At 35.9% G+C, this 26,146-nt stretch overlaps 1 protein-coding gene across 2 annotated transcripts; it reads right to left on the minus strand.

The window, feature by feature from the left end:
- Nucleotides 1-435: 435 nt before the first annotated feature.
- On the minus strand, nucleotides 436-26,146 carry ice1 (KIAA0947-like (H. sapiens)). Of its 2 annotated transcripts, none has more exons than XM_056257696.1 (22): nucleotides 25,927-26,146; nucleotides 25,481-25,539; nucleotides 22,355-22,390; nucleotides 20,763-20,780; nucleotides 20,189-20,300; nucleotides 16,185-16,261; nucleotides 16,055-16,092; nucleotides 10,893-10,975; nucleotides 10,554-10,630; nucleotides 10,349-10,386; nucleotides 8,785-8,867; nucleotides 8,656-8,692; nucleotides 8,520-8,570; nucleotides 8,332-8,412; nucleotides 7,685-8,118; nucleotides 4,117-6,378; nucleotides 3,846-4,014; nucleotides 3,365-3,525; nucleotides 3,025-3,104; nucleotides 2,669-2,769; nucleotides 1,868-1,966; nucleotides 436-832 (listed from the first exon to the last, which is right to left on the minus strand). In XM_056257696.1, the coding sequence occupies exons 1-22, from the start codon at nucleotides 26,014-26,016 to the stop codon at nucleotides 651-653; spliced, it is 4,368 nt and encodes a 1,455-aa protein (XP_056113671.1). In that variant the 5' UTR covers nucleotides 26,017-26,146; the 3' UTR covers nucleotides 436-650. The 2 variants fall into 2 exon arrangements, with proteins under 2 accessions (XP_056113671.1, XP_056113664.1); XM_056257689.1 differs by having other exon boundaries at nucleotides 2,914-3,104; nucleotides 25,927-26,145.

A 26,146-nucleotide genomic window follows, 5' to 3' on the forward strand; every position in this document is an offset into this window, starting at 1 on the left:
ATAGATCATTTCAAATGTATTGTTAAATCTGAGTGATGATAACCACCACAGCTTATTACTCCCAATATATTGCAGATCAAAATGTAAGTCAAGCCTGTGAAAGATCACATGGATGAGTTTCTTTGTCCATCACTAGATTTCCCTTCAGTCTGTAAACCAAAGCATCCCTACTCACTGAAATTTTAATAAAGGTTCTATTAGTTTATCAAAACTTGCCATGAAAATGATCAGAACTAAAATGGAAAAAAAGGGGGCTACATTACATAAGGAACCACAGTCTCGAGTGTCTAATCAGATCAGGACAAAAGCAGATGTATCAAAAATATAACATTCCAAGCAGAAAAACATTTGTCACAATACAACAAAAGACAAAATAACCATACAATCTTTAAATTTCTGTATTAATGCTGACAAAACAACAGTCAAAAACACATGTTCAAGTTAAATACAAATGGTCTTTATGGTATAAACATAATATCTTTAATCTACATACATAATATACACAATGTACAAGAATGGCATAATTTCTGTTTTTCTGTAACCAATGAGCAAACATTCTGTCAGGTCACAGAGCAAAACCAGAGCACAGTCACAGCTTGAGGGTTGTTTAAAAAAAAAGAATGCACAAAAACAGCATAAAAAAATTTGTTTCAGGATTTAATTTGACGACAAAGGGAGCCAATCTGAGTGATGCAGCTGGTCACCGCAGCAGGAACTGACTGTGTGGTTTCACTTCGCCATGATGCCAAAGCCTCCAGGGAATCTTTGGGGTTGCAGGGTGCCAGGTCATAAATGGCATAGACAGCAGACAACTGCACCTCCTTGGGCACACCTAAATGGTTGTATTGAGGTGTTATAACTTAGGGTTATACAACTTTAAAGGGTTAGTTCACCCAAAAATGAAAATTATGTCATTAATGACTCGCCCTCATGTCGTTCCAAGCCCGTAAGACCTCCGTTCATCTTCGGAACACAGTTTAAGAGATTTTAGATTTAGTCCGAGAGCATTCTGTCCCTCCATTGAAAATGTATACACGCTATACTGTCCTTGTCCATAAAGGAAATAAAGACATCATCAAAGTAGTCCATGTGACATCAGTGGGTTAGTTAGAATGTTTTGAAGCATCGAAAATACATTTTGGTCCAAAAATAACAAAAACTACGACTTTATTCAGCATTGTATTCTCTTCCGGTTCTGTTGTCAAGCTGCGTTCACGAGTCCGCAGTGACGCTGATGACGTAAGACGCTGCTGACGTGTTATCTGGTGCGTCCGTGTATTCGGGTTCAAATAAATATGGCAGGGCAAAAAAAATGCAAGTCTTCCTCTGTGTCGAAATCCTTAGACATGTTTGCGAAGATTGTTTTGTTTACAGCGTGCGTCTCCCTCAGACTGTAAACGAAGCTCGGGCGCACTGATAACACGTCAGCAGCGTCACTGAACGCGGCTCAACAACAGAACCGGAAGACAATACAATGCTGAATAAAGTCATAGTTTTAGTTATTTTTGGACCAAAATGTATTTTCGATAATTCAAAACATTCTAACTAACCCACTGATGTCACATGGACTACTTTGATGATGTCTTTATTTCCTTTCTGGACAAGGACAGTATACAGTGTATACATTTTCAATGGAGTAACAGAATGCTCTCGGACTAAATCTAAAATATCTTAAACTGTGTTCCGAAGATGAACGGAGGTCTTACGGGCTTGGAACGACATGAGGGTGAGTCATTAATGACATAATTTTCATTTTTGGGTGAACAAACCCTTTAAAACATAAAAACTAAGGCAAGCCATTTTATTTTTTACTAAAATATCTTTAATTTTCTATTACTGTTGTGCTTCATGAGTAGATGTGTAGTACCTTCTGTAATCCCATGTTTTCCAAAAAGGTTTATAGCTTTTGCAACGTTTTGGACTGATTTGCATAGCATCTGCTTCATTCCTAACTGACCAAGTCGTCCTGGAGAAATGCAGAAAAAAAAACAAAAAAAAACACTGATAATAAAAAAAAGGAAAAAAAACTTGGGAATACAAATCTTTTAAAAGGCTTTGTTTTATATGCTTTGTGAGACTTTATGCTATTGTTAATGACATTTTGACTTGTAGTGCTGTTATAAAAAGCACCATCAATCCCCCAAAAAAGTTAATGATGCTAATCATTAAAGACCTATAAAGTAGAATGAAATATATTATTAATGAAATACTATTAAATCATTTTTTAATAATTCAACTAGTTTCACTTTATTTTGATTGTCCCTTTAACACATTCTGTTGACTATAAGTAACACCTACATGTCTACTAACTCTCATTAGAGTGTTAGTAGAGTGTAGTAGACATGTAGTTGCAAAGTTACTTATAGTCAGTAGAATGTCTGTTGTGATACCATCACAATAAAGAGTTAGCAGATATTAAGCAGTCTACTAATACTCTGAGAGTTAGTTGACATGTAGTTGCAAAGTTACTTAAATTTACATAACAGAAAGTTCAAAAGGGATCATCAAAATAAAGTGTTACCGTAAACGTTATAGATTTAATTATTTTAAAATTTAATTTAATATTATAATATTCAAATAAACTAATAATTTAAAAACTTTAATTTAATGCTGTAAATAAACTAAATACTTTCAGTATTAATCACTTCATGCAAATAAAACAACTTACCGATCAATCGCAGAACAGCTGCTACAGTAACATCACGAACTGGGGATTGCTGAAGCCTTGACTGTGTCACCCAAGTGTTCATTACGGGCCATAGCTCTTTGCTGTTTAATTTAAAAAAGTCATGATAAATATATTAAATTATCCATTCTATATATTATTATAATTCTTATTCTTATTCTTATTATTATATTTATTATCCATTCTTTTAAACGATTTAACATTCTGTACTTGGTAAATAAATATACCCAATAACATAATCATGCGTCCACTTCCACTTCATGTGTGTACACAAGAGATCCAAGGTATATATATATTCCCAAGCAGTTGGGCAAAGGTCGTGACCATGACGATCATGCTTCTGGAATGTCAAAGCTTTGTCTTCTTGAAGTGCCTTCAGTGTGTTGCTGATCAATTCTTGGATGTCATCAGGAGGACTCTAAGAAATATTAGGGACAACTGTTAAAATGCAAGATAATTAAATTATTTAAACTGTATGTTTTTATGCACTGAATTAAAGGGTACAGAAATTAAACTGTTCTGTGCCCAATCTTTATGCATATGATGTCCAGAGGACAAATAGCAGGGTCAGGAAGGAAATTACAGAATCTGTTTGCTTTGTAATAATAATTATTGGTAATGTAATGAATCATGGTATTTGTTTGTGCCAGCCATCAGAGACTGGGCAATGAAGCATACCTTATCCCAGTGTAGATATTTAGTTAGGTAATCCAAATTTTTTTTTTCTGATTTAAGCTTGGCCACTGTATGAATGGCTTTGCACAAGGAGGTCTCATGGAAAAGCACACTTGGCCATGTTGTGACCATGAACAAAATTAGCTTGGAGGCATCAGGAAAATCTGTGAGTGAAGAATCCGGATTGAATCAACAACTTAAAATGAAAAGTCTACTTACATTTAATAATACCAACACTTAAAGCAGGGATTCTCAACTCTGGCCCTCAAGGTTCATTTGGAGTTTTGCTCCAACGCTAATAAAGGTCGTCAGGATTACAAAAAAATTATGGGAAGGCGAGTTAGTGATTTTCCTTACTCAACAGGAAAATGGACCTCAAGGGCTAGAGTTGAGAACCCCTGACTAAAAAAGGCTAAACAACTAAAACGATACGTTTAATAAACATACCATATAGATTTAATGGGAAAAGTTGCTGTAAACTCACCCTCTTTGAGAATGTTGTATGCAAAGGCATGGGCTTTCTGATAGTCTCCTATCTGGCGACATATCCCGGTGTAGACTCTACACAGAGCTTGTATATTTTCACAACTCAGAATGCTCCTCTCAGTCTTTAGTTTAGTCAATATGGCAGACATGAGTTTTTCTGCTGAAAACTAAAGAATAAGAAAAAAAAATGCAGCTTTGAGGATATTAATGCACACATTTGCATTATCATCTGACTTAAATAAGATTATCATCTGACTATAAACACGTACCTGATTTACACAGAATTCAGCAATTACAGCCTTTTCTTCATCAATCAAAATTGGCACCTGAGATATTCTCCCAAGGAACACATGGCTCTTAACAACAGGCAAAACATCAAAACAGGACATTCCAACTTTGGCCAGTGCTTCCGAGATTTTACTATTTTTGTCCATTGTGTTGTTGTCTGGCTTTTTCTCAATGATCTGCTGACTGCTTTGTATTTCTTGGTGAGATTGGATGGACTCTGTTTTAATAACCGTTTGATGATCCTTTACTTGTTCTGCAGGAAAATCAACACCAGGAGGAGCAGGTGAACAGTTATCAAGTCTGAGTCTTTTAGCACTCTTTGGCAAAAGCATGTTCACACCTGTCTTTTTTGGTTTCTGCTCTGTTTTGGTAAAGGCAGTAGATGAAGAACTGATTGTTTTATTTCCTGATATCTGGTTAACAGAAGGAGGGGAGGTACCATTCTCATTGCCAGCTCGGTTCAGGTTAACATTCCCACGGAGTATGTTTAATGTGCGGGCTCGTGCAGAGAGGTCAGGATACATAGTATCCAGCATCTGCATGGAGTTTTCCTGAGAAGCGGCTGGAGGGGAGGAGGATAAGGCAGATGACGGCAGCCTTCCTGGGACCGGAACAGCATGTTTTGGAGTAGCTGATCCAAACTGAAGTGGTGAGGAGGGAACTCCACAAGACGGCGATGGAGTGGTCAAGCACGGAGACATTTTTGAGGCATCCGGAAGAGCTGAATCGATAACAGGCACGGAAGGTATCGTCTTAGGAGACATTGGTTCATCTGTTGGTAATCCAGAGGATATTGAAGTAGGCTTTAAAGGAGTGTTATGTTTTCCAAACCTTGGAGGAGTAGCAGTAAGTGGCATAACCACTGGAGGTAGGGGTGGACCCATCTCTGTTCGAACCCTTCCAAGAGATAAACATGAGGGTGGTGTAATATGAGTTTGGGTGTGGAGACCTGGAGCAAGGGAAATATTGTCACCGTTTTCAGAAGTAGAATATTCTGCATCCAGAGTACCTTGGCATGGTGTGCTGGTATCCTCAAGACTATCTACTGCAGAATCTCCTGATGTTTCCTTGTGGTTATAAACATCACTGACTAGATTTTTGACACAAGGTCTACAGGTATCAGTTGACATCTCCTCTGTCTGTTGAGATTCATTATTCATTTGCACTGATGTTTTTTCTGAGATAGTCGAATCATTTTCTTCGGTATCCTTAGGGTTATTTTCTTGACTCAGTAACTTTTGAACAGTTTTGTCAATTTCTGACTGCGTATTTCCAGGAACATTATCCAACTCTTCTGAGGGGATTCTTCCTTCTGACCTTGTGTGAACACCCCTAACCTTTATCTTCAAACCAAAAAATCCTTCATCTTCTGATGATGATTCTTCAGCCTTTGAGGGTCTTAAAGGGCATGCACCTCCATTTACTCTTGCATCCAAATTTTTCTGATCTTCTGTAGGCGTTGAAACATTATCCTCAGCACTATATTCAGATTGGTCAGCCTTGCCAGCCAGTCTGTTCTGAATGTCATGAGTTGATATATCTGCAACAGTCTTCATTTCTAGTGGTTCACAACTCTTTGATTCCTTATTGTCAATACTGTCTAATGTACTATAGTTCACATCAAGTGTTGAAACGCTCTTGACATTAGTTTCCAATGTCACATTGGGCTGTACCTGAGAAGTTTTGCTTTCTGTAGAATCAATAGAATTGGTGTGCACTAGCTCAGAGTTTATATCCTGCTGAGGATCTGAGTTTTCAAGATTATTAGTGATTTTTGTATCCTCCAATTTTGTTGTGTCATCATTTGGATTCATCAGCGGAAGTTCTACCACAGTTTGTGTGGTGTCACTTTCAACGGAACTTTCCACACTGTGTCCATTTTCTATACCTGACTTTGCAGTTTGAGTCTGAGTGTTGGCCACACAGCCATTCGTTCCTTCAAACACATTCTCTACCTCCATGTGTTGGCTGTAAGACAAAGTGTTTTCAAGATCTAAATTCTCAACAGATACAGCTGATCTTGCTTGAGTGTTTGGGGACAAAAGTACAGAAGATTTTTCCACTTCTTTTAGTGGAAAAAGAAGGACTTCTGAGGACTTCTGATCCTCAACATCTGAAGGTTCTAATTTTGTGTTGTTTTGAAGAATATCTTTATGTAACCTTGACAGTGCTTCTGGTTTTCCATTATCTGATTGATATTCCTGTTCAGTATCGGACATTGGTTGGTCGTCATTTACACTGACCTGAAAGAACAAATGAAAAATGTTACACTACATCTCTTCACCACTACTGGCCATACAGGAACATTATTACAGTTACTAGACAAAGGGGAGCTGGAGCGCTGCTGGTATCCCTTGTATCCTCTGGTGCTCTTGGAAGGGTTAATCGTTCATAAAAAAGAATTGGAAAAAATCCAAGTCCAGGCACTCAGTAGGATGCAAAAGTTAAAAAGCCTTTATTATTTTAAGGGCTAAAACATTAAAACACCAACGCGTATCGGCCCACTGGCCTTCCTGATGATGGTGTTGGTAACAAACAGACAGATTAGGAGTAGTGGGCATTGAGGCTATTCGCCTTGATGCCAGGGGTGGGGATATAATCAAATGCCTTAAACAGAGGAAGACATATTGGATCTATTCCTTGAGGGCCACTAGTCATCCAGGTCTCAATGAAGATTTTGACCTTTCACCCTTTTTGTAACTGTTGTGTCTCAATATGGACAGTGTATTGCTGTTCGTAAATGATGACTAGATTTGAATGAATTTTACAGATCCCTCATTTGGTCTTGTATTTGTGTGGTTTAACCTCTGGCATTAGACATTACCTGAACTATTGCCTCTACTGGCCAAGAAATTGTGTTCCAAGTCCCAGAGTGGCACACCTGAAATTAATGCAACTATAAGTATGACTTGATTCTGTCTGTTTGTTACCAACACCCTGATGAAGGCCAGTGGGCCGATACGCGTTGGTGTTTTAATGTTTTAGCCCTTAAAATAATAAAGGCTTTTTAACTTTTGCATCCTACTGAGTGCCTGGACTTGGATTTTTTCCAATTATTAGTTACATTTTACAAGCCAGTATTAAATCAGTTAACTAATTGCCTTAGGCAACATAATTGTTGAATCTCCATGAATACCACTATATTTGAGATGACATTTAACGCTTCACACGTTTTTTTTGTCAGTATTTCAGTCAATTACAAATTACTTGTATTGTGAATTTCTATAGCACAATTTCTGTAGGCTGAAATTAAATCTTGTCTAGGTGTCAGTTTGAAACTTCATATATATATATTTTCTTCGCAATGCACATTTGATGCTTTCTCAACATATCTAAACTGATCTCAATAGAAAGGTTTAGAAGGAAATATTTGTTACAAGCAAAGTCACAAATAGTTCATTTGAAGTAAAGTCAAATTCAAGTCAGAAGTATTTTAATATTAGCTTAAAGACCAAGACTCAAGTCCACGTCTCTAAAAATCACAGTAATGGCACTGCAATTTAATCACATGAGCATTGCAATGTAATTGAAACGTAAATGTTCACTCACCAGCTCTATTGAGGGGCTATGCACAGGTGATAAAGCTGTGGGCAAAGGCTTGAACCACTCTTTAATGCCCTGCAAATCAATACAGTAATCTCCATGTAAGAAATCTTCATCTGTCATTTCCTTTAGTGAAGGTCTATTGGCATCATCGGTCCAAGTGTTCACATGTTCAAGCACATCTGAACTTACTTTCCTCTTTCTACTTGGTGCACTGAACTGTTGGTCATTATTCTGCTTTTTCAGTTTTTGAGGTGATGGTGTAGGCCTATTGATCGCTGGAGGTGATTTAGGCGTGGAGAGTTTTGAAGATTGCAACTTAGTTTCTGGACTGGGATACCCTGGAGATGGATGGGAAATCGGTCTTCCTAAAGGACTGTTTAGCAGTGGTTGAGGAGGTATTCTTTTAAGTTGACTCTTCAAGGGTGCTGCCTCTTCTCCTGCAAATGGTAAATGGACTGCATTTATATAGCGCTTTCACAGACCCAATGGCCACCAAAGCGCTTTACATATTGCCTCACATTCACCCATTCACTCACTCATTCATACACAGACGGTGGTGTCAGCCAAATAAATATGCATTGCCTCTTCATTAAGCTTGGTGACTTGATAATAAAGGAAAAATTTTGCTTAATCAACGGAAGAATGATTACCAGCAATAAACAATTTTTCTTGTGTTTGGGATGAAGTTTCCACGCAATGCCAAAGCTCTTCCAGCAGCATTCTGACTTTGCCTGAAAAGGAAACATTATCAATCCCCATGCTATCCAGATGTTTTCTTTTAAATATCTAAGCATTTAATTGAACAACAGAGAGTCTAACAGTTTTAAACAATGCATACCTTTGTCAATTAGTGGCTCTGCATCTGTTTGAGAAGACGTACTCTTTTTTTCTAAAATAAAAAAAAATTGTTTAATGACTGAAAACAAATAATATACTAGGTGTAGGTACTAGGTGTACTTATGCATAACTCATACCTTTGTTGAACTCCTTCTCAAGTTTATTCAGTCTTTGCTGAAAACAGTAAAGAAAAAATTGAAAATATGATCAGAATGAATGATTGTGATTTCACCAGAGCATATAAATTATTACAGCAAAAATGTAACCTGTGTTGTGTAGAGCACTTCTTCAAGTCTTCTCTTCTCATTGTTTAGAACACCAATTTCATTGTCCCGTTGAAATTTTGACTCTGTGTACAAATAAACACAGAAAGACTTTAATTAGCTTTTATCTCCAATCTATATAGTGCACAAAACCATTTGCTGGAACATAAGGTAAGGAGATTAAAAAACAATCCAATATATATTTTAATGTGCTGTGATACAGTCCATATTCAGATAAGTTAAAGATAAGCTAAAGCAGAATTAAAATGTCATTCATTTATGTAGTCTAATATGTATATGCAGTGATGGGAATAACGGCGTTATTACTAACGGCATTACTTTTTCCAGTAATGAGTAATCTAATTGATTACTCTTCTCATCTTAATAACGCCGTTACCGTTACTGCCAAAAAATGCGGCGCGTTAGTATAACTGATGAAGCTGGGGTTTTTTTTCATCAGACCAACTAGATCTCTGAGCGAGAGGCAAATACTTTTTTTACTGTTCTTCCTTGGTTAGTGGGCAGAGCACGAGACAAGCGCATAAATGCTGACGATTGGCTGAGGTAGAGTAAAATGTCATTGTAAGCCAATCAGAGGTAGAATTGGGCGGGTGTTCGAAAGCACGCATGATGGGCATTCGGCTCTTTTGACTCAGCTCACTGAAAAGAGCCGGCTCTTTTGGCTCACAAACGGCTCTTTAAATGACTTTGACTATAATATTTCAATTTTTATTACATAATTATTTAATTTCTAAAGGCTAAATTTGTAAAAATAGAGTCGGCTCTTCAGATATGCGAGCCAGCTCCCGATGTTCACCTAAAAGAGCCGGCTCTTAGAGTCGGCTCATTCGCGAATCGCGAACGACCCATCAAAAGCTCATTCGCGAACGAGTCGATCCATCATCACTAACGCTCATTCGCGAACGACCCATCATTACTAACGCTCATGAATTGCGAATCATAACGCATAGTCGGACAGGACAGGACACACAAGGAACAACACAAGCCAGTCAGTCAACGAGAGACAGGTATGGCGACGAGCTTATCGAGCTTAATTTAATTTTGCCCAGTTGTGGCCTGTTGAGGGGCAATACATATCAAAAGTTCCAAAACATCTATTGTGTTATTTGCATTGATCCACTATATAAACATAATATCTACATACATGGCATTTGATTGGAGGCTAGTCTCACTTTGTCCTACAGCAACATTTTTTTTTTTAGATGTGTGTACAATGTTTCATGTTTCTGTTAATAATGTATTGTATTAAGTGTCCATTTCATTATAATATTCAGATTTATCATAAATAATTGAACATGCACATGTATTTTAAGTTCTGTTAAAGAGGGGTAGAGGTGGGGTCACATTTGAGCATTTAAAATTTAATTTTACTTGAAAGTAACGCAATAGTTACTTTAAGTAACTAGTAACTTTTAAAATTTGTAACTGAGTAACTAATTTAGTTACTTTTTGGAAGAAGTAACTAGTAACTGTAACTAATTACTTTTTAAAAGTAACTTGCCCAACACTGTGTATATGTAATATGTATAAGATCACTAACACAGACCTTTCAGCACCAAAAGCTCATTCTCAAGGTTTCCTTTCCTGAGAGGAGAAAAAAAAATAGACATACATTAAAACTTAATTTTTTTCTTCTTCTGAAGATCACTGTCCAATTCAACACTAACAAATATCAACAACATATTTAAAAAAAAGGACAAGCATTTGTTGTTGTGATTTGTAAACAATAAAACCGACCCGGCTGGACTTACATAATTAGTGTCTTGGCATTCTCCAACTTGAGATTCTCATGTTCCTCAGTGGTCTGAACATATTTTCTGAGAGAATCCTTGAAATAAAGAAACCCAATAAAGGGGTCAGAAAATTAAAATAAAAACTGACAATCAACGAAATACAAAAATATGCAAAAGACAAATAGTATATTAACTCCGCTTTTTTAGAGCTAATCTAAGATGGTACTGATACATTAACTTTAAAAAGACAGTATTCCATTTGAACACCAATGATAATAATCTTTAAAAAAAAAATGCACAGCTTTTGTTTGGACTGACCAATCTATAAATCACAGTGCTAACTTCAAAGAACCTAACCTGAGTTTCCTGCAGATCCTCCTTCAGTGATTTTATTTCTGTTTTGAGCTTCTCATTCTCCAGGTTTTGCTTTTGCACGGTGTCTGTGAAAATGGCACAATTACATGTTTATGGGCAACACAAATATGATCCAGGAATTCAGTGAGTGAACAAATCACAGAAAAGACAGTTTCAGTTTTGATTAGGGATGCACCGGGCCCCATATTGCACTCGTGTACTAGTACTCATAAAAATGCTCTGATACCAACAACAGATACCACGCAGTGTTTGTGTCCAGATTGAAAAACACTGGCAACAGAGTATAATGGGGATAAAAGAGGAGGCTGTCTATCAAGTAAATGTATCTAATTAGTGAAATATTAAACAAAATACAGTAAAGCCTACATAGCTGTGGCGCGTGAGCTGGTAAGTGAAAAACGTGCAGTGGCACAGACGCACAAGCGCATCCCTTTTTCACAGACATCAGTGGAAAGTTTGTAGTTCGGTCGGATGTAAATGGCAAAGAAAGTAAAACGAGATTGCTGATGGTTCACTCAGCACACATGCATCATTTGGATTCAAACTAAATCGTATATGCAAGTAAAACATGAACTGTTATGTGATTTATGTATAACGAGTGGTTCCCTACATTATTACAGGACGTTTGCAGGTCAAGAAGTTTCATGAACGCAAACATCCAAAGACCGTCCCCTGAAATCTGCCTCAGACAACGTGCGAATTGAATTGAATTCTTTCACGTCTTGCGCTTGAATGGACAAATTCACACAAAATTATGTTAAACGTCCATCTTGGCGAGTATCCTGGTAAACATAGTCGGCTATATCTTAAAGAACGTAAACAAAGAAAACACATGCATTCGATCTTAAAGGGACAGCAGCCTAATCAACTTGCTGCTGTATTTGTACTTGCTGCTGCTGTACAAAAGACAAAGTAATCACTCACTGCTATTGACTGAATTACTTTTGTAACTTTATAAAGATTAATCTAAATTTAATTTATATACTTTTTTATTGTGACATTATTCATATTACAATCATACAATTAGTATGTCAAAGTAGTCACAATATATTTTTCCCCTTTTTTCTCCTTTCCTTTACCCCCTTAACACCCAGTGAATAAAATAATAATAATTATAATTATAATAATAATAATAATAAAAATAAATAAAAATAATAATAATAAAAATAATACTAATAATAATAATAGTAAAAATAAAAATAAATACTACAAGAAAATAAATAAAATAAATAATTAGCGAAAGGAAATGTACACACATACATACACACACATACCCACGCACATATACATACATACCTATACATATATACCCCACGTATATACATGGGATGCGTACATCTCATATACAACCATATATTCACATATGCATACGTAAATGTATACACATACGTACATGCATACCTCTCCATATACATGTTTACATATAGAAATACAAATTTCCATGTAGCTGCATCATATATCCATATAGCTACATCATATATCACAGAGATTACATCCATGCCTCATCTAATTACCCAGGTCCACATCCATGCTTAATTTTTATTTTTCAAAGCATTTGGTTAGCATATGCAAACCATCTCTTCTTAAATAACTTCATTTTACCTCTCATCTTATGCGTTATCATTTCATTTTCATACAGGTTTTCAACAACCTCAATCCATTTATCCAAACCGGGTGGATCAATTTTTTTCCAACCTCGAGTTATTTGTTTAATAGCAGTAATTCTCAACACCCAGAAGATATAATAATTTTCTTTGTTTAACCCTTCCGGCTGTATGCCCAGCATGACATGTAGTTGTTCAATATTAGTATTTTGACCACAAATTTGCTTCATTAATTCTAACACATTACCCCAATATGGCTGGATTTTTGAACATGTGTAGAGGACATGAGCCAGGTCAACGTTACCTTCACCACATTCTCTCCAACAGTATTGTATTTGATTTGTATATTTACTAATTTTCAGTGGTGTTCTAAAAAATCTAACCAATAGTTTCCACGCATATTCCTGCCAATAGGGGGACTTAACATAGCTGGAAACATTTTTACATGCTTGACTCCACTCCTTTTCAGTTACTGTTATTCCAATGTCTTTCTTCCAAGAATTCAAAATATTATTAATTTGATTATCTTTATTATTATTTAAAATATTATAAATTTGTCCCATTATATTTTTAAAACTCGACTTTTCATAGACTTTCAAAATATGCTCCACGATAGGACTTTGGTCTTGGAAAGAATGTATATTTGTTGTTATATAGCTCCTCACTTGGAGGTATCTAAAAAAATGATTACTTGAAAGGTTATAGTCCTTAGATAGATTTTCAAATGTATCAACTGCATGATCTTTGAACATTTTATGAAATCTTGTAAGTCCCTTAGTTTCCCATATCCTGAAAGTCTCATCCATACGATTCGGAGTGAAGTCTGGGTCTTGACTAATTTCCCTCAGGCAAACCATATCAGTTGATTTTATTTTCATAATTTTGCATAATCTTTTCCAGCTCTTCCATGTCTGATAAATAGAAAAATTCAAATGTTTGACTCTTTCTGCAGTTTGCCCTGAGAAAATTAAAGAGGTGGGTGAGTCTACCAATTTGTTCTCAATAGATTTCCATTTAGGGTTCATTTTATTATTCATCAAAACTAAAATACTTTTGATTTGGGCTGCATGATAATAAAGACTCAAATTTGGTAGACCCAACCCACCTTGTTCCCTCTTTTGTTGTAAAAATTTAAGTTTTACCCTTGGTTTTTTTTCATCCCATATAAACTTTCCTAGCATTCTTTCCCACTCCTTAAAGCTTGAGCTTGTTAGATACAGAGGAAGGTTCTGGAAAAGAAAAAGAAAGCGTGGCAATACATTCATTTTTATAATTCCTATTTTTTCAAATATTGTAAGTGGCAGGATTTTCCAACGCATAAGATCCTGCCTTAAGGAGTTTTCCAAAACTTTATAATTACATGTGTACAATTTATCAATTTCTCTAGGAATTATAATACCTAAATATTTTATTTTGTTCTGATCCCATTTCAACTTAAATTTTTTCTTAAATTCTGTTTGGAGATTGCATCCTATTTCCATGGCTTCAGTTTTAGCTGAATTTAATTTATAGCCTGAAATAGCCCCGTATTTTTCAATTTCCTCTAGCAGCACCGGTAGTGATTTATATGTATCAGTTAAGAATATTATGACATCGTCCGCATATAACGCCAGTTTATGTTCTTCATCATGTATCTTAATGCCCTTTATACCCATACTTGTCCTTATGCATTCCGCCAGTGGCTCAATGCACAAGGCAAAAATCTGTGGAGAGAGCGGATCGCCCTGTTTTACCCCTCGTTTTATCTGAAAGGGTTTCGATAGCGAACCAATGGCTTTCACTCTGGCTGCAGAATCATTATACATTCCCATCATTAAATTAATGAATTTCTTGTGAAAGCCAAATTTATTCAGAACTACAAACAGAAAAGGCCAAGATACTCGGTCGAATGCTTTTTCCGCGTCCAATGTAAGCACTATCATTTGTTGTTTTGTTTTTCTAGCATAATCAATAACATTAAGGGTTCGACGTACATTGTCACTAAGAAATCTATTTTTGACAAATCCTGTTTGGTCCTGGTTTATAATAGATGGTAAGATTTCCGAGAGCCTGTTTGCCATAATAGATGTAAATATTTTCTGATCAGCATTCAGAAGTGAAATAGGCCTATACGATGAACATTGTTTTAGGTCCTTCCCTTCTTTAGCTATAACTGTTATAATTGCATTTTTCCAAGTATCTGGCCATTTTCCCGTTTGTAACACCTCATTAAACACTCTATGTAGAACTGGTACAATTAGGTATTTGTAATCTTTGTAGAATTCATAGGTATAACCATCTTCTCCAGGGCATTTCCCCAATTTTCCCTTTTCAATAGTTTTTATTATTTCCGTTTGGGTTATATTTTTTACTAAGCTTTCATTCTGGGTTTCAGTCACGGATGCTAAACTTAATTCATCTAAATAACTTGCAATTGTCTGCTTGTCAAAATTATTTACTTCTGAATTATAAAGGTTTTCATAGTAGTTCCTAAAACAAGATAGAATGTCTTGTCTCCCTCTCCTTGGCGTTGCATTATCCATAATTATATTGATTACCGCTTTTTCTTTGTTCTTTTTTATTTTGGAGGCTAGAATTCGTTGAGCTTTGGAGCTATTGTCATAAAATAATTGTTTAGCAAAAGTGAAATCTTTTACCAAGTCCTCTGAATTAATACTCTCTAATTCTTTTTTTGCATCATTCAGTTCTTTTTCTATTATTTTATCCCTCACTTTTAATTCTTGCAACTTTTGTATTTTATTCTCTATTAACGTTTGTTTCTTCTCTCTCAATTTTTTCCTCCAAGATGAGTATGCTATTATCTCTCCCCTTAGGGTTGCTTTAGCTGTTTCCCATAATAATACAGGGTTTATTTCACTGTTATCATTTATATCAAGGAATGTTTTAATGTTAAAAAAAAAAAAAAAAAAAAAAAAAAAAAAATTAATTTATACAGTGATGAATATGCAGTATTATTTCACAATTGATTACTTTATTCAAATTATGTACTTGAAAACTACTGTTAGACCTACCTGAAAACCCCCAAAACTGCTGTTTATTTCATTTGTAGCCTTTCTTTGTTCTATTGTATTTATTGGTGCTATTTGTAATTTGATTATTTGTTTATATTTTATTACTGACGGCTTATTTGTTTTTAATAATGTGTTAAATTTTCATTTATAAGGCTAGTAGTTTTTGCGAGAATAGAGAATTAGAGTGAAAAGTAACAGAAGCTCACATTCTCACATCATACAATACCTTTTAACATGCTTATCGGGAAAATAACTGAAAGAAATATATATTTATTAAACAAATTAATCAAACTAATATGATTAATATTTTTTTGGTTTCTCTACCCAATGTATTAAAAAATTACAAATGCAGTGAAAATACAGGTATTGGTATCGGCAAGAACCAAAAATGAAAGTATCGATCTCGTTTTTGAAAAAGTGGTATCGGTGCATCCCTAGTTTTGATCATCTGTTTTTTTATTAATATGATCAGCACTCTTGACATATAGAGTTCTAATCTTATCCTTAAAATAATTTGTGATGCATGTACCCTCTGCTTGTCTTAAGGATTCTTCAGCTTTTTCTTTCCTGTGAACAGAGAAAGATAAATACAGTGAGTAGAAGACATCATGACAAGCAGAACTAATCAACAGTGATACTACAGTAGAGAGTGGTCTTACAGAGAAAGTGTCTGAACACTTTCAGCTCTCAGTCTGTCAACATCTTCACATCTCTGCTGATACAATTTCAGTTCAGCCTGTTGTATAAAAAAGCAAGAAGAAAAGAGAAATTAGCATGCACATATTTCAAGTCCAGTTAAAGTTAGCTTAACTAACTTCATGATGAATGACCATTCTAACTTAGATTTTAGAAGTCTTTCTATTGAATTGGTAGTAAAGATTGCAAATTTAAAGGCCCCAATATATTCCAATCAAACGTAATTAAAGAACAAACTAGCATGAAATATTTTTTTTTACAATATTAGGCAAAAAAAAAAAAAAAAAAAGTTAGTTTGGAGTTTGTTCCAGGAAACCAAACTTTACAAAAAAGTTGTCTGGTAAACACCTTCAAACTACCGTGGTGATTAGTAGTTGTGCTCTGATGTGGAAATCTTTTCCGGTTCAGTTCTTTTGTTCAATCCATCAATATCAGACGCAATAGAAACAAACACACAGGAAAGCTGCTGCAAATCTTGTGCAAACACATCCACATTGCTACGATCAGATGCTTTCTTAACTGCTGTTTTCTCACCGCTGTCAATTTTGCTGTTTATTTTGTTATTTAGAAGCAAGTGCGCAGCATAGGGGTGGAACGGTACATGTATTCGTATTGAACCGAAACGGTACGGGCGTCGCGGTTCGGTGCACGAATTTACACGGAGAATACACGGTATAAAAATAAATAAAACTCGCGTGCAAATTAATTCATTTAATGCGGAACTACTGTTAGATACGCGGGTTCTTTAGGGACACATAATCAGTACCATCGGCTTAGCTCTGAACGCGCGTTCACTTCAAACGTTGGCTTTATACGCGCGTCCTATTCGCTTTGGACTAGCGTCGAACTAGATGCCATAGACGCGAATTTGACGTTCTATCCGCGTTTGGTGTGACCGCATAATGAACAGGCTGCGATGTCAAGATTGCAATGCTGGAGTGTGTGTGTGTGTGTGTGTGTGTGTGTGTGTGTGTGTGTGTGTGTGCGAGAGAGAGAGAGATGCGCGGGCGCGATCGAACTGCGTGTGTGTGTGTGAGAGAGAGAGAGAGAGAGAGAGAGAGAGAGAGAGAGAGAGAGAGAGAGAGAGAGAGAGAGAGAGAGAGAGAGAGAGAGAGAGAGAGAGAGAGAGAGAGAGAGAGAGAGAGAGAGAGAGAGAGAGAGAGAGAGAGAGAGACGCGAGCGCGATCGAACAGTGGAAACATAAAAAACATACTCCGTCATTTTGTTCATAAAGATCATTAAACCTGCAAAGTGTTTTCTTATATTTGTGTACACTCGCAATAAAACACAACATTGTGCTTTTGTCACACTGTAAACTCTTGTCAAACTGTAACCAACTATCACCCAACCAAAATCACATTTTAAAAGCAAAACATATTTATCCAACTCCATTTCAAAACAGTTTGTGGGTCCCATCTTTTGGACATTAATCATATTGCATTGGTTTTCATTTCTTGTCCTCGGAGCACTAATCTTACACATTCTACATTGATTAAAAAAGAAAATCGAATGTGTTTTTAATGGTAGTATTATTTTGTACAGAAATCAATTATTTATAATTCAGATGAGAATAATGTTACATTGTTAATTAATGATGTTAATTAAAATTAAGGAAAACAAATATATTGATCTGAAGTATAGCAAATTAATTTTAAATTAATTCAGGTACAACTACCAAACATATCGCAAGGTCTTTTTGTCTTTTTATTAATTTAATTAATAAACTAATTATATAAAACTATTGTCAGTGCACTACAAATAAACTGGTTCTATGCCTTTATTAATACTGTAAACTTATTAAAAAAATTCAATGCCTTCTGCATTTTTGTTTTGCTTTTCCCTCCATTGTACCGAAATCGTACCGAACCGTGACTTCTGTGTACCGTTCCACCCCTAGCACAGCACATATCTAAACGCTGCCTTCAACAGCTTGGGAGGCATTGTAATGTTCGCCAACAGTATACAGCTGCAAAACAATTTTTCAAACTTCTTTTTACTCCTAAGCGAAAAAAAAAAAAAGAAAAAAAAATATACGTATACCAGGGCTTTAATTCAATACAAAAGTGCAGTTTTTCGATCTCTTACAAGAGTAAATGCCAGGGAATGTGCGAGACTAGTCGATTAAACCAGTGTTTCTCAACTGGTGGGTCACGACCTAATTGGTGTGCAGTCAAAGAAACAACAAAAAAATTTATTCTAAATGTTTTTTCTGATGGGAGACTTATTTTTGAAAGACGTGCGTGTGTTGACACTACTGTCAGAGTGCCTGAGAAAAACGTGTTGTCCCGATTCAGCATCTGGGGTCAAATGAAATGTTGTTTCAGTCTCATTATTCTATCTTTATTTAAAAAATATATATATATATATTGAGAAAAATAAAGTCTCTCACCTCAGTAAAACAAACTTTCCTGTCCTGTCAGAAGTTATACTGTGCTCGTAGCGCGCACTCTTCAATTGCAAGCGCAAATGCGGCGGCACGTACTGTATATCACTTCACTAAAGCGCAAAAGAAACTATGAGCGTGCATCGTCATAATTATGTAGTCAAATAAGTAAGCCATGAAATAAAAGTAAACTACCAATAAATCACGTTACTGGTACGTCATGTGTTAGCTGGGAAGGATTGCATGCAGAGGTATGATGTTCATTCTATTCAGGAACAGTTTCCATGTTTCATTAACAGTTCGTGTTAGTATTGTGTATTCACCATGGTAACTGTTGTTTCCATAACCCCAAAAAGCCATGTTATTTTCATTTTGTGTTATTTTGTATATTTTTCAATTTTCTGCAAGCTTTTTTCAAGGTATATTTAAGGTGTTGTTTCGATTTTAGGCATATCAAGTTGCAATACTGAACAAGACCACATGGACACGAAAAAAAACAAAAAACTAAACCAACCGCTTGACTTGACTGCATATGTCTACTACAGTACATGATTCCATTCAGAATTACTAAACAGCAATTATCGCAGAGAATTTACATTACACAGCAATTAAGACTTACTAAACCCAACCGATAAAAACATTATCCTGAATGTGTTTGGAAACAACGTGAATGTACTGAAATGTGTAAACACAAATACAATGTGCGATCAGTGTGTCGAGAGCGCACATACACGGTTCGTTTGCGCATCAATATAACAGACTCGCGCGTAATTACTGTACGATTCCTGTACGTCACAGTAATCGTCTTTACCTTGATTGCAATCCTCATCCATCAAAACTTTACTAGCGAGACACTGGTTTGCTTTATCCAGCCGAGAAACGTAGTTTGCATATCATCTGGCCATACAGTGATGGGATGTTTTGATGTTCCGTTCAGTCAGTATTTCACACACCGTGATGCATGAGGGCTAGCGGTCTTCAGAAACAATGACAGAATATGACACAGCTTGTGTTTTAAAGTGAAAAACACACTGGAATGAATAATTCACTGAAAACACTACGCGAGTCTCTATTCTCTCAGCCACCTCTGATGTAATCAACCTGGTTTTCTTTACATTAGCGCTGTTTTGGACTGATTGGACTGAACATTTTCTAGTTTAGCAGCTTAAAATGATCTGATTGCAAACTAAGAAGCAAAATCAGGTCAAAGGGTTAAAATAGAAATGTACATCTACCAGGGTTAGAGGTATTGTAGATGCTCAGTGTTATACACTCCCAACTTCTAAGATCATCTAACTGCGTGATGTAAATTACGTTAATGGCGCCTATTTCACGTGCTTCAGTAATTTATATGCGTTATTTCCGTTAAATGTTTTTAATGCGTTAAGGATTTAGAATTAATTGCATGCGCTAACGCGTTAATGTTGACAGCCCTAGTTTATATTACTTAACTTTTTTAATTAAAGTGGGAGTTTTTAATCTGTATTGAAATTGGCAATGAGAATCAGGGAAATTCATTGCAATTGGTAGCGATTACTGAAATTATTATGTGATGGTTAGACATTCGGGGGTTTGAACACAAACCTTAATTTTCTCTAGCTCTGTCTTCATCTGTTCATACTCCACTGTTTGCTTCTCTAAGGGCTCAAGCTTCAGTAGCACCTCATCCAGCTGTCTGTGCAGTTTGCTGCTCTCTCTGTGAAAAACACATCACCATGTTTCAAAGGCATTCTTTAAATACACATTTAGTCAACATACTTCAATCATAATCGACAATTTGTTTGCAGAAAATGATGCTGCACATTATCAAACTTCTAAAACTTTAGGCTACTGCACGACAAATTACCTGTGCTTGTTTTAAGGAACTTCTCTGTAGCAACTAAGCGTAAATGTACTTGTACAGCAGCATCTTGGCTTTGCATTACTTTAGTTGCAACATGACAAGTACAATGTCTTTGCAATAATTAGAAGTATGCCAGTTGAGGAATCAGTGCACATGCATGGCATATTCTCTGGTATATCTATTTTTCAAGTAACAGCCTGGTAAATGTGCACTGTAAATCACTTTGATAAACAGCAGCTGCTTAAAACATAAATGTCACCTAAAAATAAATCTATTACACATATAACTGTAGTGAAAAAGAAAATAAGGTCTTACCTCTGTGATTTCTGAAGCTGTGACTTTTTGTCAAGGAAAACAAAGATGGATTCAGAGAACAATGTTAATTTTGAACGTTTTGGGTTCACTATGCTCCAGACCAGTGTATGTGAGCGGTACGGAGTGGGTAGTAGAGTGCGATTGTGCCTGGGGCAATGAGCACATTTTCACTTTAGAGTATCTGTGATTTTTATCACTACATATTTGGACGTTTCCTTCACCAGCAATCATGGAATAGGAAATGGAAACCCCATATTGGAGCTTAAGCAGAATAATTAATTAAGTGATATTTTAAAGGAACTAGGAAAGGATATTTGCCATTGCTCTAGTTAAATACAAATGCTTGGTAACTTGCAAAGTTGAACACTTTCTTTTGCAACCATTTTCGTTGGATGGGGGCCAACATTTTTCTAAAATGTAATGTACTTGATATCAGAAATTATAAATGTTTCAAAGAATTAAAATGAAAAATAACAATGTTGTTGAATGTTAAATATTATATAAGAGAAAACAGGATCAAAATACCTTAAAGGGTTAGTTCACCCAAAAAAATTCTGTCAGTAATTTCTCACCCTCATGTTGTTCCAACCCCGTAAGACTTTCGTTCATCATCGGAACACAAATTAAGATATTTTTGATTAAATCTGAGAGCTGGATCACTCCTCCATGGGCTTCTTAAGGGATCGAAACTGACCGGCCCAAAAGTTATGAAAGACTTCGTTAAAATAGTCCGAGTGACTACAGTGGCTCAATCTTAAGTTTATCAAGCGACGAGAATACTTTTTGTGCGCAACAAACAAACAAAAATAACGACTTTATTCAACTAATCATTTCCTTCTCTGTGGGCCGTGATATTTCACGTAGTGAAACTACGCAGAGCTTCTAGGTTGTACGTCACGCATCACAAACACACAAACATGACCAGCGTCGGCCAATAGTGAGCCTGCGTGTGACGTGCTACCTAGAAGCTTTGCGCAATATCACTACGTGAAATATCACAGCCGTACAGAGAAGGAAATGATTAGTTGAATAAAGTCGTTATTTTTGTTTGTTTGTTGCACCACACATACCTCTGTGCCGGGTGAGCAAACTTGCATTCTGATTTATACTAGCGGTGTAATAGAACAGTGACAGTATAGAAAACAAAATTCTCAGTGCCACTGAAAATTACTACGAAATATAAATGCAATAACATTTACCCGGTACATCCAAATGTTAATTTCATTTTAACAGGCTACAATTTGGAAAGGATGCTGCATAATACAACGTAAAAAAGCCATTTGTGCTTAGATTGAACCAAAAACAAAAACATTGTTTCTAATTCAGTATTAACTTTGTTTCTTAAACTGTATAAAAATAAAATTTCACTCTCAACCATGCTGTTGTAATGACTATCAGCATGGCTGTGATTACCTGAGGCCTAGTGTGGACGGGCTGATATTCAATACAACAGCACTCCTGCTCATGTGATGTTTCACAATAAACGTACCCAACAACTGACATAAAATCTACAATAAAATGAATCAGTAAATCAACAGACAGCATGACAAAGCAAGAACAATGTTATCGTCTACATAGCTTTGAAAAGGATATCATCACACTTCTCTTTGTATTCACTCAAGAGACGGCTGAAATAAAAATGTGAAAGTTATTAGAAGATAATAATGTTAGTTTTATTTGACAAAGCAGCAGTTAAAACTGAAATGTCAGCCAGTAAGATGTTCATCTTTGCCATTAAGCATGAATCTGATTATTACAGTTCCAGTACTTACAAAAAAAAACTGTAAATATATTTCTTTAAACATTCTAGTTGGAACACCCTAATATTAAACCTTTGCAACTCAATTGCAATTAATAAAGTTTGAACCATTTAACAAACATGTTATATTCAAACTCTGCTATGTGCATTTATTTACTTACTGTAAAATGTATATGTAATAAAGTGAAAGTGACGTTAAGGCCAAGTATGGCAACCCATACTCAGAATGCCCTCTGCATTTAACCCATCCAAGTTAGTGCACAAACATTAGGAGTATAGTGAGTAGTGAACACACACTGCAAACCGTGACACAATGTTGTGTTTAAAATTTGTGAATCTTCCAGAGAATCTTCCAGAGTCGTTGATAGAGTTGCGACACTCCCATAGACTTTCACTGGAATCAGAGAATGCAGAAGGATCGTGTGTCGTCGGGCAAAAGATAGTTGTGAACTTTGGAATCCAAACAATAAATGGTTCCTGCGATGAACCCCATTCATTTCAGTATCTTCCAAGCACATCCGCTGGCAAGTTGATGAAATTACTGTTTTTTGACATGTTCACGCTTTAGCTGACCTCTCATGAGTATCATTTTTGTTTTGCCAGTTTTTGTTCAATGTTCATCGTTATTCAAACTCAAATCAAGAAAAGTTGGGACATTTTGTAAAATGCAATAAAATCAATAATCTGTGATTTGTTGATTCTCTTTCAACTTTATTTAACTGACAAAAGTACAAAGAAAATATTTTGTTTTCACTGAACAATTTTATATATTTTGCAAATACAAACATTTTGATTTTGGTTGCTGCTACACACTCTAAAAAAGTTGGGACAGAGGCTAAATAAAAGTTAAAAGCTTATAGAATATCTAAATTAAACTTTTGAAACAGTCAACAATAAGTGAATTGGAAAAGGGTGAGGGTATCATGATTGAGTGTAAAAGGAGCATCTCAGTATTTGCTAGCAAAGATGGGTCATCATGGCTCATCACTTTGTGCCAAAAATCATGAGAATTGTTAAACAATTCAAAAATCACATTTCTCAATGCAAGTTTGCAACAACAAAAAAATAGGTTTTTCACCATCTACCATACATAATATTGTGAAAAGATTCAGGGAATACAGAGAAATCTCAGTCCATGTAATGCAAGACAGGAAACCTGTTGAATGTGTGTGACCTTTGAGCCCTTATACGGCATTGCATGAGAAATATACATCAGTTCTTTGCAGAGATGCCGGCGAGTTTTCAGGGCCCAAGCTCATCTCAGATGGTCTAAAAGACAGTGGAAATGTGTGCTGTGATCAGATGAGTCCACCTTTCAGCTTGATTTTAGGAAAAACAGCCCCAAAGACAAAACTGGCCATTCAAACTTTCATCTCCGACAAGTACTAACGCAAACATCTGTCATCATGATACGGAGGTGCATCAGTGCAAACGGTATGGGTGACTTGCATGTGTGTGAAGGAACCATTGACGTGGAGGTGTATATTGGGTTCATTGCATATTGGGATTAGACATTTAATGGCATCAGACGACATCTTTCCTGGGAAGCAAGACAATGCCAGGCCTCATTCAGCATCTGCTACAACACAGTGGTTTTGTAGATGCTCTACATTGTAGAGTGGATGTGCCTGACTGGTCTGCCTGCCTGCAGTCCAGGTCTGTCTCCTACTGAAGATGCATGACCCATCATGAAAAGGAGAAGCAGACAACCACGACCAACTGTTGAGCAGCTGTCTTGTATCAGGTGAGATTGGGCAAAAAAAAATCCACTTCCAAAACTGCAACAATTAGTATCCTCAATTCTTATTAATTCATTTAATGAATTATGAATTAATTCAAAAGTGTAATTTAAAAGAAAGGTAATTTGACAGTGGTAAACATGCCTATGTCCCAACTTTTTTAGAGTGTGTTGCAGCCATCAAAATAAAAATAAAAATAATATTTACAAAATACAATTAAGTTGTTCAGTGAAAAGATTGGAAATCTTTCCTTTGCACTTTTGTCAGTTAAAGTTGAAAGAGAATTAACAAATTACAGATTCTTGATTTTATTGCATTTTACAAAATGTCCCAACTTTTCTTGATTTGAGGTTGTATAATAGCTAATAAGATTCTAATTGTAGTTAAACAACATGATTCACACTTCACTAACCAGATGTCAGTTTGTTTAGGCCCGGAACACATAGGGCCACTATAGCAAACCTAAGGGCCCCCTTTATAGTAGCCTATCTTGGTGCCACAGCGTTTTCTACCACAGAAATAATTAGTAAAAAAAAAAATATATATATATATATATATATATATATCCAACATTCATACAACATGTTATTCTTACTACAGATAATATTACATATACTACACATTACACGTTATAATATTACTATTATCACACCTCTTTTAAAACATCCCTTAGTCTTACAAGTCCACGTAGTAATCAGTGCACCTTATGCTTTGATATTTACCAAAATTGCCTGCTATCTGTCCCACTGCAACCCATTTAAACATGATGACAGCTTGGGTTTGTCTGGGACTATTGAGATCTACATGAACCACGTGACCGCGAGATCACAGAAGAGTGTCGCAATTCTCTTTTTTTTTAACGGCTCTGCCAATGACTTGATCAACTGACAGAATGATCAACGTTCAAATGAACCGACAGTAGTGGTGTCACTGTAATACTTGCATAGTAATTCAGTAATTGGTTTCTTTCTTGCATCTATTGGCATACCAAATTGTTTAGATCCCATTTTTCATTAGCAGAAAACAATACGCTGAGTGTCATGACAACAGAGCGTTGTCAGAGCGGTGGTGCAGAAGAACCAAAGTCAGACATTACCTAATGTCAGTACCTAACATTTGTAATACTGTTTTTTTTTTTGTACTGGACTAAATGTATGTGTAAGGTATTCTTGAATTGCTAGAATATAATTAAAAACAACAGTAATAAATAAAGCACTCACTCCGTGTCGACGATCTTTTGCTTGAGAGTTAACAAAGCAGCCACATATTCATCTAAGTTCTGAAAATGTAAACATAGTATTAGCTTTACTTGTAATCAACAGCCAAAACCATGAAAAGTAAATTTATCAAACTAAAAGAATGACAGTGGCACCTGTATTAAACACCAAATTAATAAACTAATAAGAAAAAAAACAGTTGCGTGCCACTAACGTTAATCATCGTGCCATAAAATCACATTCATACGATGTGACTGTAAAATTAAAACAGGTGTAATATAGCGTATTCATCCACTCAATCTGCATGTGTTTAACAACCAAATAATTATCAAATTAACATATTGCGTTATTAATTCTCGTGGCATGGCCATAATTACTGGAGTAACCAATTAAGCAAGCAAATAACTACTGGACAGTAACTATGTTAGTTTGGGGAATAAACTTCTCACCTGATTTAAAACAGTGCAGTTTTGACAGGTGCCAGGAGTTGCTTCAGAGGCGATTCCTCCGGCTTTGGACTGGTTCTCCCCCGGCATCATGGTAAAGATTCAATAATATCAGCGGAATCGTATTCGTCACTCCAAATATATAAAAACGTGTAACCAAAACAAGCCTCTCAGATCATTGCGCACGCAAACGTTCCGCAGCACGTTGACTGAGGACCCCAGG

This window comes from Rhinichthys klamathensis, unplaced genomic scaffold (genome assembly GCF_029890125.1).
Source record: "Rhinichthys klamathensis goyatoka isolate OS25496 unplaced genomic scaffold, OSU_Roscu_1.1 h1tg000006l_1, whole genome shotgun sequence".
In the NCBI taxonomy this organism is placed as follows: Eukaryota; Metazoa; Chordata; class Actinopteri; order Cypriniformes; family Leuciscidae; genus Rhinichthys; species Rhinichthys klamathensis.